At 44.5% G+C, this 20,740-nt stretch overlaps 1 protein-coding gene across 1 annotated transcript in view; it reads right to left on the bottom strand.

The window, feature by feature from the left end:
• The window catches only part of Mps1 (dual specificity protein kinase monopolar spindle 1), a 57,328-nt gene extending 37,296 nt beyond the window's left edge, over positions 1-20,032 (bottom strand). Inside the window, exons 1-8 of the mRNA XM_089581387.1 lie at positions 19,787-20,032; positions 17,367-17,467; positions 15,921-15,996; positions 15,721-15,833; positions 12,370-12,558; positions 9,520-9,697; positions 4,662-4,765; positions 191-261 (exon numbers count right to left, since the gene is read on the bottom strand). Coding sequence (XP_089437513.1) covers positions 191-261; positions 4,662-4,765; positions 9,520-9,697; positions 12,370-12,558; positions 15,721-15,833; positions 15,921-15,996; positions 17,367-17,437 — 802 coding nt within the window. The 5' untranslated portion in view covers positions 17,438-17,467; positions 19,787-20,032. The remainder of the gene's footprint in view (positions 1-190; positions 262-4,661; positions 4,766-9,519; positions 9,698-12,369; positions 12,559-15,720; positions 15,834-15,920; positions 15,997-17,366; positions 17,468-19,786) is intronic.
• Positions 20,033-20,740: the final 708 nt, after the last annotated feature.

The following is a 20,740-nucleotide window of genomic DNA, read 5'->3' as shown; positions in this document are numbered from 1 at the left end:
AGAAAAACGAGATAACCAATCAGTCATGTACGCTTCAGCTAGCCTAAAATTTACCGACAGGTAAAGCATTCATAAAACACTAGTGTTAAAGCTGAAATAATTTGTTTTCAACAAAAGACACGGAAAACTTCCAAGAGAGAAACACCTCAAAAACAAAGTGGGTAAACCTCAATAAAATGCCCATTCCTACCTGCATCACCGTCACTTTCGTCGCTCTCACTCAAAGGCAACCTCTGCTTGAAGAAACCTGGATCTTCCTTGCTGTGAAAAAAAACAAAAACAAACCGTTATTGGAAAGCACAGTAAAAAGCTTTACAGACAAATATGAGCTGAAAGCATGCAGAGAAAGTGAGAGAGCCACAACAAAACTTGTGAACAAAGATCAGCAAAGGAGGTGATGCGCATTTGAATTCAGCTACGGAGCCATTGCAAACATTGTAAGGATTAAAAAAAAAACTCCATAGTGAACGAGGTGGTGTCATAAACTTGCCCCCACAATTGAAAAACTCACCACACAGCATCTCTCAGCCCCCGCAGCACTACCCCAGAAAGAGCATAGAAAGCATAGAAAGAGTATAGACAGTATCGAAACTGCAGATAACTGCCGGCCAAGCGCGTCGATGGTCTATAAGGTCAATCAGTGCGAGCATGTGTGCTGGCTGGGCGAAGCGTGAAAAGTAAAAGCGTGGTAGGCGCAAGACAGGGACAGCGTCAAAAGTGAAGCTACTGCTCTCCTCTTCTCTTCAACATAGCTATGGTCAATCTCCCCTCCCAACAAAATCAGATTCCAGGCATCAATCATGCATTGTACACAGATAACATTACAATATGAACCACGATGGGCAACAGTGGTACTGTGGAAGATCTACAGGAAGCGGCAATGACTGTCCAAACCTATACACAAGGCTGCAGACTCACACGTTCCCCAGAAAAATCAGAGCTTCCTCAGAGCTTCAGAAAACCATATACAGTGGAACCTCGATTATACGACGTTCAGGGGACCGCGCGAAACCGTCGTATAATCCGGGTGTCGTATAATCGAAAATGAACCGTGATATTTTTTAACGTCTGAACTTCATCGTCATCTTTTTTTTTTTTTTGCCGGCAGAGGACTAGTCTTCAACAAACAAGATAAAATGGCCGTTGAGGGGGGCAGCGGCTCGCGCGGTTTTCTTGATAGGTGTAAAGATTAAGGCGCACCGGTTATCGACTGGCTAAAGTGTGCCTGCCGTATTTACTCGATTCTAAGCACCCCCTTTTTTTCACGATCGCGATGCCCAAAGTGAGAGGGGGTGCTTAGATTCGAAAAATCTAAACTGACCCCCCCCTCCCCCCTCCCCCCCCCCCCCCCCCCCCGGGCCCCTCTTTTCGCGGCGAAATCTCGATGAAACGGGCACGAGAAAAAACATTTTATTTAGGAAACATTCAAAAGAAAAATAGCTGCAGACAGTTCTGTGCCGCCATCTGTCTTGAGTGTCGGAACGCAGCAACACAAAAAGCGCCGTGGACGCCGCTGTCCTCGCTTCGGCGAGCGCGGCCTCGCCCGCTTATCTGTTTCTTCAGCAGCGTCCGCTCCGGTGGACGCATTTGTTGCTGCGATGGGCGTCTTATCTTTTCTCTTTATCTTTGCTCTGATCTTTTAACCCTCCTCTATCTGCACTTGGCAGCGGTGGCGGCTTGGCTCGAGCCAGTAGGCAGGCCTGTGCAATTTCCTTTTCATCCTTCTCTCAGTCACAACAACAACGCACAGGCCGCGCCTCCTCGGGACTCCGACTGCACAGGCTCGACGAAAAAGAGAGCAAGTGCACTTGACGGCCTCGGCAACGCTCTCTTCCGCGCAAAAAAGGGGGTGCTTAGATTCGCATGCAAAGTTTTTTTTCAGAAATTTTTTTCAGAAAATAGGGGGGGTGCTTAGAATCGCGAAAATACGGTACATCCCGGCCTGCGTTTGCTGACGACCTTTTTTGACGGACGGTACGAGCCAGACGTCGTACGAAGCGGGGTCCTTCTAAAATTTGCGTCGTATAACCGAGGTTTTTAATGCATTGTCTCTATGGGGGTTTTGCCGGGACCGCACAAATTCGTCGTAAAATGCGGGTCGTCGCATGACCGGGGGACGTATAATCGAGGTTCCACTGTAAATCCAGATCGACACCTCAATATATGAGGTAGAAAGACAAAATTCTGGGGCTTCACATCAACAACAGGGGCAATAATTCACTCGCACTACAAAAGCTTTGTTAACGTGGGTGACAAGTTGCTCGAATGACTGCCCAAATCACAGACAAGAAAGGTGGTATGAAGGAAAATGACACCCTTCGCCTTATACAGGCATCTGTCGCCAGCCATACTGTATATGTAGCACCATACCCTCGACTCAAGAAACCCGACACAGTTGAACCTCATTATAACAAAGCTAAAGGGGCCAGGCGATTACTTCGTTATAGCCGCAGCTTCGTTGTAGCCCATGTTGACCAAGCTTCCAGGGTGAATCATCATTCCTTCGTTATATCCATTATTTCATTATAAACCGTTTTGTTATAACAAGGTTAGACTGTATGTAGCATCTCGACACCATAATCAGAATGACTTATAAAAGAGCCATGGGGCTTCCGCTCACAATATCAACTGTGCGACTGCTCCACTTAACAGTCCGCAACACCATTGAAGAGCTCATCGAGGCACAACTCACGGCTCAAGTGGTATGACTGGCAACCACACAAACAGAGAGAAGGGTCCTTAAAAATCTCAATATTGAGCACCCCCTCAACTTCCTCACTAAAACCATCCCAAGCACCTGGAGAGGATGCTTTAAAGGCTGCTCTCCTTCCAAAAAAACATGCACCCAACCTACCACCAGGAATGAAGACAAGCAAGAGCAAAGGCAATCCAGAAACAGTACAGCATGCAAGAAGGCATATTCTACATCGATGCCGTGGGTCCCAAAGGTGTACTAGCCACAGTAACGGCTGTCCACAAAGGGCAGACAGTCTACGGACTTGCAGCAAACAACACAACAACAGCAGATAAGATGGCTATAGCTCTCACGGCTCCACACCCCCCCACCTCACAGGGCTCAAAAGTAGCATATCAAAATTTCAATAAAGGTAGGACTGCCTTGCCTGCGACCTTGATCCTCCAAACCAGACAAGCCTACGCAGACGTCAAACAGCTGGTGTGGATACCTGGCCGCCAGTGTATACAGGGGAATGAGCTGGCCCACAACTCAGCCCGGGCTTTACTCTCCCCGGAACCCCGGTAGCTGCACCTCAGAACCGGACCAGGTTGATACCCTTACAACACACAAGATACTACAAAGCCTCCGAATGGAGCAGCAGACATATCCACCACCTGCCAAAAACCGTAGCGAAAACGAGGAGATTTACCTCCGTAGACCACAGACTCAGTTATTCCACAGCCCTCATATACTACATGCCATAAACCCAGATTCCATCAAATCAAAATGCAAATTCTACAGGGAGAAGGCAGATAGACGAAGAATGTAAACATCAGCTTATCAAACGAGTAAGAGCAGCAGCTTTCGCCATTGCAGTCCCGGGTGCTAAGGACACCACCTTCCTCTTCCCCACCCTCTAACTGTACTTCAAAAAATATTTTTATCATCATTGTCATCATACAGTTGGGGATGAACCAATGGGAACTAATTTAGAAGTCTGAATGCCTTGCAGGCCCCGCTGGTCACATGATATACGTCGCCTGCTCAGTCAGCTCTCCACATTTTGTGCTGCTAGCACGTGCAGACAGCGTGCAGACACCAGGCAGTACAGCTGATATATTCTGTCCGCATGTGCGCTGCGCCACCTTCATTGCTGTATGGGTCCAGGAAGGTGGGTTATGAGTAAATGTCTCACTGCTTAGTGGACACCTCAACCACGCCGAGGAGGAGAGGGAGGAAGGTGGAAGTGATAGAACACAGAGAGAAAGAGAAGCCCTAGTAGAAGGCTCCGGAATATTTTGACAACCTGGGGATCTCTTAAATACACATGGGCTCAGGAATGGCAGAAAACGCCGTCGAAACCCCCCTGTGATAAACATGTGTATTAGTGGCAACGCGTGGTTTATGCACAGCTGGTTGGATGTCACCTGGGATGAATTTGTTGGTGCGGACGCCGACATCACAGAGATATGTTCTAGCGAAGCCACAGTACGCGAAGTACAAGCACTCCCCTATTGCCACCTGGAAGGAATTTATTGGTGCGGACGCCAACATCGCAGGGACATGTTCTAGCGAAGCCACTGTACGCGAAGTAGAAGCACTCCCCTATCGCCAGAAATCTGATTAGGGATGCCGACATGTGTTCACTTCAACTGCAATTAGTGATACTGCATCCCTAAAGCAGATTGTTGGCAGCAATTGTCTCGGCCAGCAGAATATAACCATGCCGGAGAGCATGGAAAGCGCCTTTATGGGGTTTGCTTTGAAAAAGTAGATGCACATAGCTCCCTTTTTTAAGAAATAAACGCCACTTCTGTTGGACTGTAATATGAGAAGTCTATTTACTACGAACTTCAGACACAACGAATGTCATCCACATGACTGTCATGTTCACTATAAGTGGGCTCGGCCCTAAGAAATGCAAAAGATTGGCTCGTTAGTGGGGAGTGTATATAATTCCAGCATGAAGGCATATGCTACTTACAACTTTCGAAGAACGAGAGGAGTTCCTGTATGCTTGGTAGAAGAGCCCTGAGAAGAGTCCTTGCTCCACCATGAACTTGAACGGCTTGAAAAACCAGTCCCAGGCTAGTCATTCCACAAAGAAAATTTGTGGAACATTAGTTTCACAGTTGTGTACCGGTTACATGCTCTGGTAAAGACTTAAAGAGATAAAACATCAGCTTTAAAAATCAGTATATTTTTTAAAAACATTGTGAGAAAGGGCACCATCATCATCAGCCTGACTACGCCCACTGCACGGCAAAGGCCTCTCCCATGTCTCTCCAATTAACCCTGTCCTTTGCAAACTGCGGCCATCACATTTTCCCGCAAACTTCTTAATCTCATCCACCCACCTAACTTTCTGGCGCCCCCTGCTACGCTCCTCTTGGACCCTTAAGGACCAGCGGTTATCTTGCCTTCACATTACATGCCCTGCCCAAGCCCATTTCTTCCTCTTGATTTCGACTAGGATGTAATTAATCACTAGGATTAGATAAGGGCACCTTATTTGCCCACAACAGTGTTTTCAAGACAAGAGCACCAGCTGTGGGCTGTTACAAAACCTAAAGTATCTGCATGTGAAAAGCTTGCTTTGTACATTGTAAAGCCGCAACTACCAAATCTATGACAAAGATATGTTTGCTGCAAGCCATAGTGTAAGAAAGCTGCCCTTGCATGGTGCTTTTGAACTAACAGAGATCAGCAAAACTCCCAATGGGCCCTCTGCTGAATGCTGCCTTGACATAAACATGAAGGTCTACAGACTGTAGCACTACCTGTTGTTGTGCTATGTTGCATTGTGTTGAGTTGGGTCAGTTTCACGGTGCACAAGCGAATGATACTACCATGCACCAAACACAAGGTAGAAGGCCTGTAGGCAGAAAGATGACCTGCTGAGCTGTTGTAAGATGCCGCCAATGGCTGATACCACAGTTGCAGAAGAATATACTGTATTTTCATGTGTATCACCCACTCCTGCATACAGCCCGCACTCGTCATTTGGACCCGCACAACAGAGAAAAAAATTCCCCTCGTATTACTCACACAATTACTTGCAGGAAATGCAGTTACCCACTTTTGAAACTGTGGAAACAATGCTCAGTTTGTGCACGGAACAAGTTTGTTTTAAGATGATGCTTGCTGCCATGCACAATCCTTGATGGCAATCATCTCTATGCTTTACCTCCGCTCCCGAAGATTTCGTCACCTTTCTGATCTATCAAGCATGTTGCACCGGGCCTTCTGGCACCGTGTCCACACGGACTGACTCCCATGCTTTATATCAGCACAACCACATAGTTTTCTTTTTCCTTCCACCATAGAAACAGCCCACCGATGGCAATGGGGATTGCAGGCACCCAAGGTACAATGCGCCCTGTGGTGAAGCCAACCTGCCTCCACCCACAATTCGCATATAGCCCGCGCCCCACTTTGTCACATTTCTGCGATGTGGGTAATATAATACACACAAAAATAGGGTAGCTTTGGCTGCATTCTGATCATAAAATATATGCGCATCTGCTTGCTTGTGAAAATAAATCAGACAATAGCCAGCTTTGAAACTTATGGCATATGAACTCACTCACTCACATATAAATCTAAACGCACAAATCAATACTGTGAGCTGAATTTCATTAAAAGGCCACATTGAAATATAACAAATTTATCTGCGCTTCCACTCGGAAAAGGATTAAAATGAGCTCAACAAGGAGTGCTGTTCAGTAACGTCTCAAACAACAATGACTGGAAAATGCTGGTTCCCAATGTGTAACTAACAATGCTTAATTTGTTTTCAAAAGAGGAAGCGCAGCTAAGAGATGCGACCAAATGTGGAAGGGCTGTGCACATAGACTTGCAGTGCAAGATATGACAAAATGAAAAAAAACAATGAATTTAATCGATCAAAGCTGGCTGAATCGATCTGGCTGAAGTTATTCTCATTTGAATGATGCTAAAAGAGGAGATACAAACATGCAAACTTCTTATTCTTTAAAGTGAACCAAACAGATAAAGCACTATGGTGGAAAAAAAAGGGGGGGGGGGGGGGGGGGGGGGGGAGCTCCTTTTTCAGGCATCTGTCTCTAATGCAGGTACACGGCTTGCAACTTGCTTCAAGAGCAAGTGCTCATGAACATCTCTCCAGAGTAGCTGTGTTACGCAAGTCAAACTGGTAGCATAAGCTTAAACCAAATGAATAGAAGAAAACTAGTGACAGTGTAAACTACCAGCTAACTAGCCCTTAGTTCTCACGAAAATCAAAACCAAGGGTAGATGCCCAGCTGAGCAAAGTGAGACTAAACGCATTCCCTTATCTGCAGACTGAAGTTGGCCTACGACCTTAAGGGGGGATGCCAGTCTTGAGATCGGAAAAAAAATCGCAAGAAAGTTGATTTTTGAAAAAACAATTTTTTCTTACTAAATATACTTCAAACAATATCTCTGCAAAATATCTACCGCTCTCAGTTACTGCCATTTAGCTAACGGTTCAATGCTCGTTTCACGCCCTTTCATTTCACACCTCTCAAGATGGCATAACATCAGCGCAGCCAAAGCTACACTAGTTCTACCGTGACTCAAGAAGTCCAAAAAGGCTTTAAGCCTCTATAGCTCCATTCGTGATTTCACAAATACAGTCTCTGCCTTACAACCTTTCTCTCTGGTTTGCCTTGGTCAACTGAAAAGAGCTTGGTATCAATTTATTTGGAAAGAGTAGAGCTGTTCAGCATTGGCTTTTACATTATGCATTAAATTTAATAAACCACTTTCCTGAATTTCCAGCCAACTCGTTTTGTATGTTCGATTAATTAATTTTTTAGCAATGTATTTTCACTGAAGCAAGTGTAAAAACAGCATCACTGCACAAAGTGCATTTTGGGTGATTCAGTTCTATAAATACTACTTCAAAATATTTATGAACTTTTTTTGGGGATAAAAGCCTGCCTTTAACTCAAATTCTAACTGTGCTATTCAAAGTAATCGCATAATTGGAGTCTACATAAAAAAACAAGTTAATTAATAAGAATCCTATCATAAATAAAAGAATCACATCCCTCCTTAAGAGGGTTGCTAAAAGGTTGCTCAAAGAAGCATCCAAGCCTTTTACAAAGGGTGCCAAAGGAGTGTTGGTATATGAAAACTCCTCATATAAGTTAATTCTAGATAAAACACCCTGACAGTTGCATTGATGATCAGCTGAGGGAATATCAAATAATGATGCGCACCTGCAAGCCATAATTTCCTCATGCTAAGATTCTAGGCAAGAGCAGAAACATGGTCGCTCACGAGCCCTCCTAGTAAAACATTAGAATGGGAGCCTCTTAAGGTGAAGAGAAAAAAGTTGAAGCACAAAAATTTTTTCACAATATTATAGATCCGAAAGTGTTGATCATGACCATAAAGTACAGAAATTCAGAGCTAGAACTCATTTAGACATGCGAAGCCACAAAGAAATGTCATTCTTGCATTGTTGCTAAGTGCCACTTCCTTAGTTGAAATCATCATTTTTTCCGCTGTCTTTGAGAATAAGTGTTTGCATCGTCACTAATTTTTTAATGTGTTTTCTAAAACCCAACACCCCCCCAACCCTAACCATAATGCCATACATATGTGGTGCAGTGGGTAAACAAGTAAACGTTTTTCACAAAGAAAAAAAGGCACCGACTACATTTAGTGACATATCCACGCATCTAATTCATGCAATCAAACTTGCTATGTGTAACTCTCTTCACTGCTGGAGCATGCACAGCATGCTTTCTTTTAGAGTAAAGCATTATGTGCTTCCAGACATCAAATACACTGAGTTGGAAGTGCAGCATTTGTCTGTGTCCTTTCTATGTCTTAGTAGCTCCTTTCTGCCCATTTAAGATAACCAACTCACCCAACAAGTCCTCTTAACTATACTATGTGCACCAGCAACAACTTCAAGGTACGGTCACTATGCTAATCAACAAGCTTGCAACTATTTTGACCCAACCAACTGAATGGAAAGAGCCTCATTCCAAAATGAATATCGAAGAAGTGTTTCAATAACCAAAGAACACAGAATCCATTTTCTTCACACCTGGCAGATAACCAGTGCTTGAGAAAAGGTATGTCCACGCTCCAAATGCACAAAACTTCTTAGTGGTGAGATGCATCTTAGCAGCACACCTTGATATGCATACAGAGTATGTTGTGCCAAACAGAAGGAATGAAATTACATGAAGTCTCTGCCCATGCCACTAGGTGGTACGTATATAGCAGAACCTCAATGATATGATAACAGCTAATAAGATCACAAGTGATATGAATTTCGGGATGATACGAATTAATAAAATTTCCTGGCTGGAGTACATTACGTGCAAGTGCAGAACTCTAGGTGTTTCAAACACTCTCCAGCACCACTACGGATAAGAACCCATAAGCTTCGAGCACACCCTTAAACACTTAGCACTGCTCACACATCACTAATGCGTGGCACACCCTGCAAACAGTGAGCGACAATCTGTGGCCTGCACATCACTGACACAGAGATCGCCAGTTGCGCAGTACGCATTGCGAGCATTGAGTGGCAACTCGCTGCAACAAATTATTCATATAAGTCATAAACATATATGTGTGAATGTATTTCCCGCAATTCTGCATACATGTTTTGTTCATTTTGGATGATACAAATTTCACATGACTCCATGAGATTAGTCATCCTGTCAGAGTCGTATCATGACTCTACTGTAGCCATAAAACAAAAATGCCACCATATGTTATCAACATCTTGTGTTCTTGAGCGCCACTGTTACCAACACATGCAAGACTAAGAAAAAAAGCACCATTTTAAAGAATGTGGACTTTGCTCCACTTACAGTCCCAGACGAAGAAACCTGGCTACGAGCAGGTGTACACAGCTGAGCAGAGCCATTTGCACCAGCAGCAGCAGCAGCAGCTGCACCAGCAGCTGCAGCAGCAGCATACGACAGCTTGAGCCCAGACTGGCTGGTTGAGTTTTTGTCCTTGTCCAAGCAACCCCGCAGCCACTGCAAGCTGCATAGAAGTAGTAGTTCAATTCAGATGCAGCAAATTTACAACTCTGCAAAAAAATTGTACCATGCACCTAATACTACTCGTCTGTGTTGAACAAATGTCAAACTAGCTAAAAAGAATTGTAAACTGCAGGGTATAACGTCCCGAAGCTACACATGGACTATGAGGGACACTTTAGTGGAGGGCTCCGGATTAATTTCGACCACCTGGGGATCTATCATGCGCTGACATTGCACACCACATGGGTGCCTTTTGCATTTTGCCTCCATTGAAATGCAGCCACTGCAGCCAAAACTGAACCTGGGTCCTCCAGCTCAGTAGCTGAGCGCCCTAACCACTAAGACACCACAGCAACACAGGACTGACAACTTGAAAATAAACTTTGTTGAAGTAAGCACCCTGCTGCACAAGCATGCACACGCGCACACACACAAAGGCACCAACATGCACAGCCTTGTGTTTACCACGGTGAAACTCACTTTCAACAGCACCGTACTGTATTTTTTTTCTGTCTGCGTTCATTTGCTAGTTTCACTCATTCAACTATGCTCAAACTCACTCAGGCAGACTGCTGTCCCTGTTTACGTGCTTCCTGCACAGACAATCAGTGATATGTCTGTATTAGCACAACACATGCACACACACACACACACACACACGCACACACACCTGCTACTAGACTGCTCATACACTGCAAAGTTTGCAGCATTTCTTCAAGCAGCTAAGAGAGTAAAGAAAAAGCTGAACAGTAAAATGAAGGATAGAGATGGGAACTATCTGCTGGCCGCACCAAGCCAATATACATGGTGGCAACCGTGTTTCTCAGCTCTCTCTACAAGCATTAATCTACCCAATGTGCCATCAGCTTTCAAGTTCACCATGACTACTGCCAGAACGTCGTTATGCATATGCAACACAATAATATTTACTACAATATACTTATGTCCTTCATTTTCAGGTTTTATTTTTTTCCGGAATTCAGGGGGGGGGGGCTATGCTCCTCTCCGATGCTCTAGTGCTCACCGGCTTTCTAAGCACACGCTAGCACAGCCAGGCACACTGCAGCGTGCCTGGCAAGACACTGCCACTGGCACTCCTGTCAAAGGCTCACATGTCTTGGCACTCTGCCAAGTTCACCAAGTGCCACCACCCTCGCCAGAGCTCCCATCAAAAGATAAATGCCCTGATGTTATGGGCACACAGAATCTTGGCACACTGGTCTGTGCAACAGACCTGCAAAACTTATGAATGCATCAAGAAAAGCTGACACTTAAAGTAAAATTCTCAATGACAAAAGTGGGAAGGTGGGTTCATTATGCGAGTAAATAGGGTAGTTCACCAAAGGTAGGAAGAGTTTAAAGTTGCAATGAATCAAGATGCTGACTTCAGATGGCTTCCATCAAAGAGCTCCAGCATATTTCTACTGAAACTTATGCTGCCAAAATCCATTCATATTGGCACACGTTACGTGTACATATAGCAATCATGAGCTGTTACATGCTTCAGTGTTGTACTGTACTATACAGTGTACCTAAGGCAGTTGTGTGCTTTTTGCAGGAGAAGTCACACTTGATTTTATTAGGAAGCAAAGCTGAAGTAATAAAAACAAGGTGCAATCTACCTCCACAAAAGCACTGCATGAGAACATCCCCAACAGATCCCAAATAGTTTTCCTGAAGCTAAATGTTCACTAAATTAAAGCCTGCAGTGAAATCCTTTACACACTACAAATAGGCATCTTGAGGGTTGCCCTGCAAAAGTGATATCTTCAGAGTAGCTGAGTCTAATGTAACAAGACTGAACAGCAGGATAAAAGAAAGTCAGCAAAGACGCCACTACAGCACAATAAGATTACACCAAGGGGGTCTTTGTCACAATGAACATTAAAAAGCAACAAAAAAAAAATTACTGAAGATTTAGCGTGGTTAGGCCAAGTGCAAATTAGGTACGCTAGCATGTCTGTTTTTGTTCTCTCATTGGCCATTCTCTACTTTACATTCATAGGTCCCTGGGAGCCCTCATACCACTCCTGGCGCAGTGGTGCAGTGGTTAAGCAATGCACCACTGCCCTGCAATGGCAGGTGTCACTGGTGGGGCTTGTGAGACCCAGGTTGCTCTTCCAGAGCAACTTCCCATGGCCAATTGTTAACTGAACTGCCACCTGTCACGGCAAGCAGTTTGCTCACAATCCGATAGGCAGGTTGTGACGACGCCACAAGGTCACGTGACCCAGGTGCCCCATCTGCCACCAAGCTCTTCAAGGTTGCAGAGGAACAGGACAAACACCAGTGAAATTGGCGAGTGGAAGCTCTAATGCTAGCACACTATAATATTAAAATTTTTTATACACACGTATCACAGGCTTACTACCCACAAGCATGCATAAACTAAAGCACATTCAATCTTAAATGCTGTCAACTGATCAGCACTGACTAGCACTTGAATTGAACAACACAAAGTAATTCCTTTGGGACTATAGTGGGTATTCACATGACTTTACAGTCACCATTTTGCTGTACAGCACACAGCTGCAGCAGTGCAAGCCAAAGCAGGTTGCAGCAAGCTGACTAGTCATGCGCAGGGCCCTACCACCATGCTCCAAGTACAACAAAATGGGGACCACTGTGACAATGGTGGATACTCCTTATATGCCTACAGCCTTTTACACATGCCTGGAGTGTGAAGACGGTGGCTTGACGGGAGATGGCGGTTCCGGGGTTTTTGACATGCCACGAGAGAAGTCTCCCCGTCTCTCTAGCCGAGCAGGCGTACTCATTTTGCTCCCAGAAAACTGTGCCATTCCCTTCGTTGACATGCTGGAAGTGCTCTTCTCCGGGCTGTTTTTTGCATTCTGCACTTCACTGAAGAAAAAAAGAAAAGAAATGCACAGTGGCAAGTTAACTCTAAAGACTGATGAACGGCGGCGCAACAAGGACACTAACAAGAAAGGGACACCGCAGGGAGAGTGTCCTTGTTGCACCGCCGTTCACTTCATCATGCACAACCTCGCCCCTCAGGCCGTTATTCTAAAAGACTGGGCTGCAAGCAATGCATTGGTCAATAGCAGTCAGCAAAGATTTCCACATATAACTCGGAGGTGCTATCAGCGAAGTCACAATTCAATCACCCCACACATTTATCAATAACTCAAGCTGAATAATGCAAGATATAGTTTTAGTATCCCATGCTGTGTAGCCGCATTCGAGAACCGAGCCCACTTTTGAGAAGTATATGCTTCAGCTTAAAGGGGGCTTCTGTGCCCTTTCATTTTGAACCACCTGCAAGTACTTGTTGCTCGACATTGAAAAGACTAGAATTTTACTATCGCAGCTATTTTCTGTGCAGTGTGTGCACTCAGTGTGTGCAGTGCAGTGTGTGCAATCTGTGCACTCATTTTTGACTAAGATAGATTGACTAAGAAAAAGCTTTTCAGAAAAGCAAACAGCCCCCACCTCAGACGACCCTCATTTCACAGATGGCATTACACAGCCCATACATAATCAAGCCCTTTCTCCAAGTTCTCCTCTCTAGGTCCCTGGTTATCATGAATTGTCACAAGCAAAGCATGAACAGTCTCGACACAAGCAGAAAGCTTACCTACAGCAAAGCTGACACTGATAATGAAGCACCTTCAAAGCACTCCACTTTAACTCCTAGTTCAGCAACTTTTTGTTCAAAGATGCACTGATCAGATCACAGGGAGCACATTTCATTAATAATTTGGTTTGGTTTATTGGGGTTTAACGTCCCAAAGCAACTCAGGCTATGAGGGACGCCGTAGTGAAGGGCTCCGGAAATTTTGACCACCTGGGGTTCTTTAACGTGCACTGACATCGCACAGTACACGGGATTAATAATTTCAATCTTCTTTTACAACAGCAATGAAATATGCATACTAATGGCTTTCAACATTTGCCACTCATGGTCAGCAGAAAGAGGCCTAGGTTTTGTTTGACATTTTCAGAAAGAAACAAAGGCATCTGTTCAATAATAACCCTCCCAGCATTCCACTGCAGGGTTCAGTGGTAAGAATAAACAACAAGCAGAAGTAGGCATTAGCAAGCAGTGTCCATGTTGACATCAGATGCCCTGTGTATTTAATGCTAGAAACAAATCTGCACACAATGCAAACATGTGAAAATGCTTAAACAGGATTCTGATCATTAAAATGTTGTTTGTAAATTAAATAAAACACATATCATTAAATCATCCTTACTTACTAACAGTGCACTCAGTCCATGAAACAAGAAAAAAGAATCAAATTGAAAACAAAACGCTGAAATCTTTTAACTGTACAAAGAGGTAAAACAGGCAAGAGCTGGAACCAAAAAAATCTTTAAGCCAGCATTGGATCATTAGGAACTGCATGCACTAAGCACCTTACCATCAATGAATAAGACAACTCTGGCACAAAAATAAATCAAATCTACTGAAAAGCACAGTATTCAATGCATGGGGCCACTATTTATTAAGAGCAGCCAATACAGCCAAGCATATCAACAAAATGCATACCCCTAAGTATACAAAGTACTGAACACAGATAACAGATATATTAAATGGTACAGGATGGTGGTAAGCCAGGTTTAGCATTGCGAAGGTGCACGTGAACTACCATAACGTTGTAACCAGCCCAAATTTAATTTTGACCACCTAGGGTTCTTCCACATGCACTCGCATCGCACAGGGGTTTTTGCCTTTGTGTCCATTGAAATGCAACCTCTGCAGCCGGATTTCAATCCTACATCCATGTGCTCTGCAGCCAAATGTCAAAATCACCGAGTCCCCATGATGGTGACATTAAATTGGGATACATTCAAGAAATACATTAGCAAATACATTATACATTAAGAAATACAAAAAAAATACATTCAAGAAATAAGCCAACATAAAGAGAGTGGGCATGAGCACTAACTCCCAAAATAAAAATTTAATGGTGATTACACCCATGGTAATGTGGATGATCAACACTAGCATGCCCACCTTGTGCTTTTGCAATTGTTGCATTTACTCTGAATGCTCCTGCTACATACGAGTAGGTAACGATTGTGCTTTGGTTCTGGCAGGGTTATGAGTGCTTGCTGCTGGCAGGGTTATGAGCAGCAAAGACAGACAACTCACCTCCCCTGCTCTTTAAAAATATCACTAATGATTCTTTAAGCAGTTTTCGTGCTGATATTCAAGCCCATGATTGGGTTCGTGTTCTTGAAAAACCTGATGTTTCCACGCATGACGCTTCCTTGTCAGATATTACAGTCCTATACAGAAAACATTTTCCGCACATGTTGCACATTAGTAACAAAAACGCTCTACTTCGGCTACATCCATGGCCCTCCTATGACTACTACATTGCCACTGGAGGCTTTATAAGGATGTCCCACCATGCAGTCATTTCAGGATATAACCTTGAGCAGCGTTTTGATACATCTGGCACAGCCTTATCGCAACTACGCACCCTATCTGATGATAAAGTTAGCACGCGATATGTGGCATCAGCTATGTGCAGGGAGGGGTGGTCACATGACTGTGGATGCTAATTGGCAACAAACAATTAAAAGCAGTAGCAACAGTTTTGTTAACAACACAGAATGAGTAACATGTTTGTAACCAGTATGAAGCCCTAAAGAAAAAAAGTGGTGCCACTTCTGCAGCAGCTATAAAGCTAGTCAGAGCACTAACGAACTACACTGAATGCTGAGAGACAATGTCTTTAAAAATTGTATTTTCTACACAGATACTCAGTATTGCGCATTACAATTCTTTGATACACCCATGAGAACATACTCCCAACTTTCTGCCAACTTTTTGTTTTCATAAAGCTTCATTCTATGCCTCAAACAATTAAAACAGGCTATGATACTCCATATAATTTTTGCTGGATTTGGAAAGGTGCATGTTAATGCGTTCCCAAGCAGAAAACAAAAAAAAGAAATTAGGCAGCAAAGTGTGCTCTTTCTACTGCTGTATGGCACAACAACCACTCCAAGGCATTAGCAGCTAGCACATACAGCAGAAGCACTACTCACAAAAGAGTCTCTAGCTCCAAAGGGGATTGTGCAGCTGGAGTCCTCAGCTGTCCATGCTGCAAACCAGCACGACTCCCTAGAACAGGCTGGTTGTGTTCGGTTGGCGTCCGATGCTGGTCACAAATATTTTTGCTCAATAAGAACACTGAAACACTCAAAAAGCGAAAGAATTCTCAAGCAGTACAATTAGGCCAGCTCACCTTAGGTGCATGTTGTGAACTGGGTGTGGGTCTTGATTTTGCATAGCCATGACTTTTCTTTGTGGCCTGACTCGAACTGCAAACAGATTCAGAGATAAGAATAGCATCCATGCTAATGCAAAAGGGTACTTTGTTGAGCTAGTCGGTATATGCTGAACATGCAAAGGCACAGCCAAACTGACACAGGACAAAGGAAGCAGACGGACACAGCGCTACGCCACACATTTAGCGCTGTGTCTGTACTTTCTTCATTCTGTCTCAGTTTCACTGTGCTTTTGCCTGTCCATGCTAATATTTCTTTTTCCATACCCGCCAAAAACAGCTCCCTATGCTAATATTTCTTTTTCCATACCCACCAAAAACAGCTCCTTATGCTAATATTTCTTTTTCCATACCCACCAAAAGCAGCTCCCTATCAAATATTTCTATCTGATTACAGCTTTCAGGAATTAATCTCGGTGGCGGACTGCACACTGCTTACAAATAAAGCAAAAATGTGCCATCCAATTCTTATCATACACTTCTGTTTGCTTGAATAAGAGTGAACAAAGCAGATGCATCAAACCTGCCAAACTTATTTACAAGGCCTTTAAAGAGCTACCATTAACAATAGTTAACTCAGCGCAGCTCCTTGCTCAGAAGCTTTCTGGAAGAAGGAAGCTCAGGAAGGAAGGAAGGAAACAACAAAAAAAAAGAGTTAAGAAAAGCATCCTACCACACATGTTCACTCAAGCAGCTATTAAATTAATTGATGTACAAAGTTGCCAATTTCTGCTCACATTTCAGAACTACTTTATGCGAACTTCGCACTGCATAAGATGTGCACCTGCTGAACATCTAATAGACAGCACAACATAAAGAACAAATTTTCAGGCTTGGATTTTTGCAGCTGAATAGTGAATTGAATAGTGAATAGTGAAGTGAATTGATCGTAAGACAATTCAGTGAGCCTCGTAATTGTCACAGAGCCTAAAACAATATATCAGAAGCAAATGTACATTCTGGAGTTTCAGTATAGATTTACTATGGCAACAAGTTATGTATGGCACCTTTCAGAGGCATGTGGCATAGAAAACTGGTCACATGAATGAACAAGGCTACAGATATGGTTGGCCACCTCTCTACCCTACAGACAAGCTGCATGTGACGTCCCGGGTGCCATGATGGAGTACAGAGCATAGCTTCCACAGTGCAGTGGCAATAAACAGATTAGAAAAATGTGCAAGCTTTCTCCACGCTTGTTTCAAACATGGCACCCACCACGACGTCGGTGCAACCTATGTATAAATGCCCACATAACCACATGAATTTGCAAAATTTTCCACACAAAAATGAAGGCAATTTCAACAAGACCAGAAGTGTAATCTGGCCGGTCACTTCCCATCATCTGAACGAACATAAGAAACACATGAATAAAACAGAGGTTCACAAGAGATTTGGCATTACTATTGCGGCCCTGATGAAGGCAACCGGGGTGGTGAATCCCGGCCCTCAGGCCCAGGAGTGGCAGCATGCATGGTCTCACCGGTCCATACACAGCAGGAAACCTGAAATTTTCACACAAAAGGAAAAAAATGATGCCTAGCCCAAAAGAAAAGTTGACGCCACAGCCTTTAAGCAATGAACACAAAATACTGCTCTGCCTCATCAGTTGCCATATGCAAAAAAGCACAGTTGTAAATTAAATATAACTAATCTTACAAATGCGGCATCCATGTGGCACTAGTAAATCCTTGAGCATACAAGGGAACGTAAGTGAGAGGCCCATTATGATATCCAAACGAAAGAATCCAGTAGTCACTGAAACCAAAAAGCATAAGGGAATGATTTTATTTTTTTTTTAATTTGCAGTGTCAATCAATCTTAAATTAATAGTGCAACTATTTTACCGCTGTAAGACCATGAATTAGAAAGCAGAGGAAAAAACAACTACATGGCGCCGATGGGATCCGAACCCACGACTGATCCCACCAACTGCATATAGTTCTTTCTCCTGCTTTCTAATCAGTAATATTACAGCGATAAAATAGTTGCACTATTAATTTACTACTCATCAACACCACAAATTTAAAAAAAAAAGAAACCATTCCGTTACACTCCTTGGTTTCAGTGACTGTTGGCTTCATTCATTTGTACTGCTAAATCCTGGCATATATGACAGTATTTCTAGAAAATAATTTCAAGGCACAGTGAAAAGCAACAAAAGCACAAGAACAGTTGTGTGAAACATATTAACTGTCCATACCAGTAAGGCAGCAGACAAGGGAAAGGAAAGAGGTACTCATTATACCAGCAGTTGTAGTTTGTGGCTACTTGCAAATGAATATACATACCACACTATATTCTATATTCCACTCCAAGCACCATTGCGCAGGCAGTGAGACTGCCATTTACGTGGCAATGTTCCGGGAGGGCTTTGCATGAGTGCGCTCAGCAAGAAAGATATTTTCGAGTTAGCATGCCGCGGTGGCTCAGTGGCTATGGTGCTCGGCTGCTGGCCCGAAAGACGTGGGTTCGATCCCGGCCGCGGCGGCTGAACTTCTTTGGAGGAGAAATTCGAGGCCCGTGTACTGTGCGATGTCAGTGCACGTTAAAGAACCCCAGGTGGTCGAAATTTCCGGAGCCCTCCACTACGGCGTCTCTCATAGCCTTAGTCGCTTTGGGACGTTAAACCCCATAAACCAACCAAACCAAACCGAGTTAGCATGCATGGCCAACTACATACCTGTCTGCCGTGATTCCTTGAAATTTAAAAAAGGTGTACAGATACTTTGTTATTTTCACATTCTCACTTAACTGCTTTCCATAAGGGAAATGCTATAGCAGCCACTAACGTTTGAAGTAAGCGGATAATGCTACAACGAGCAACGTCCTGGGCTGAGCAAAGCCGCTATGGAATAAGTGGAACGCTATGGAATAAGTGGAACGCTATGGAATAAGTGGAACGCTATGGAATAAGTGGAACGCGCTGGACAAAGTGGAACGCGCTGGACAAAGTGGAACGCGCTGGACAAAGTGGAACGCGCTGGACAAAGTGGAACGCGCTGGACAAAGTGGAACGCGCTGGACAAAGTGGAACGCGCTGGACAAAGTGGAACGCTCTGGACTACGTGGAACTCTCGGGACTACGTGGAACTCTCTGGACTACGTGGACCGCTCTGGACTACGTGGACCGCTCTGGACTACGTGGACCGCTCTGGACTACGTGGACCGCTCTGGACTACGTGGACCGCTCTGGGCTACGTGGACCGCTCTGGGCTACGTGGACCGCTCTGGACTAAGTGGAAACGCGCTGGACTAAGTGGAAACGCGCTGGACTAAGTGGAAACGCGCTGGACTAAGCGGGAACGCTATAGCAAAGAACAACGCTCTGGGCCAAGCGGGAACGCTGAAGAAACGAGCAACGTTCTGAACTAAGCAGTAGACGAAACGAAATAATTAAAGAAACCATTCACAGGCGACTGGCCGTTGCTCACCCCTGGCGTTTAGCCCGAGATAAAGTGCAGGTACGCATAAAGACCTCAAATGCCGACAGCTTTATCACAACTAGCGGTCGGAGCCTCTCGCGCAAAGCCAGTTCCAGTACCTTCGTCTCGCGTCCAGACGAATAATCGTTCCACTGGGGGACGTAGTGATTTAACTCCAGTTTTCATAAAGGTAGGCAGGGAGAAAGAAAAGAGAACGGGCTAGTCAAGGCTCGTTCTTGAACGCGCGTGAGCAAACGGACTGAGGACGCGTTCATATGCGCGTCGCCCTCAGCCTGTCTTCTCGACTCAACTGAACAGACTTTTCAGCTTCATATCATTCGAAGCACAAAAATTATAAGCGTTTCACAATCCAAAAGGACTGTTTCGACCGCAGCTTACCCTTCGTCGTTTCGAAGACCTCGGAAACCACCACTGTCACGGGCGCTGCGCGTGCAGCTCGTGCAGATCGCGCAGCACGAAGCACGTACCCGCGCTCGTTCCGCAGAAAATAAATGACGCTGACATCAGATCACCTACCGCAACAAGAATTAAATTATAAAGCGATCTGCAGTTTCAAAATATTACGCATGAAATTATCCACACGACGAATTTTGACTACAGCGATTTGAAGAACGACGCCACATACTTATAAACGTAGACATATGACTGGATGGATGTATAAGGGAATGGATGATGATGGCATTACCTTTTTTCTTGGGTGTCAGCTCGCGCTACATGCGGCGGCGCTGGAGTCAGCAGTGACTTTCGTTGTGTAGGCAAAAGCCGGTACCGTGTGCATTGGGTATGCCGCGATTTAGCGTTTTTGAACGCGTTTTGCAATATTCCGGCGAGTTGTGGTGCGGGTGGTTGAACCGCAATGCTGAAGAAAGGCAGCGGCACAAGCTTCCACAAGTTTATCGCATTTAGATATGGGCCAAAGCGATGCGCAACGGCCGTGGAGCGGGAAAAGTTCGGCGACGGATCGGCTGCGCGGCTAGTATTGCATTTCTGCATCGAAATATGATAGTTTGCGCATAGTGAAACGTACTTACGTTAGTATGTTTCTCAATGGTTGGCGTCTCTTAATCCGCATGTTTGCTCTTCAGTCGCGCGGCGAACAGTGCAAGAATCAACGTCTGCAGATTGTTCGCGTTCTGTCGGGCTCTCATCATGAGAAGTCTGGACTCGACATTCCATGTGGGTGTGACCGTAAATTGAACGCAGGGGACCGTTTTCAGGCGACAATCACCCGGACTACGTCCCGGGCATCTCTTTGCGCTAAAAAAAAAAAAAAACACAGCTGCTGCCAGTCGCCTTCAGCATTCATCGGGCCACTAAGCGCGACGTTTAAAG

Source organism: Amblyomma mixtum, chromosome 3, assembly GCF_055824585.1.
Source record: "Amblyomma mixtum isolate Tamu chromosome 3, ASM5582458v1, whole genome shotgun sequence".
NCBI classification, from domain to species: Eukaryota; Metazoa; Arthropoda; class Arachnida; order Ixodida; family Ixodidae; genus Amblyomma; species Amblyomma mixtum.
Note: the sequence above shows the minus strand (reverse complement) of the source record. Positions and strands in the feature narration are given on the sequence as shown.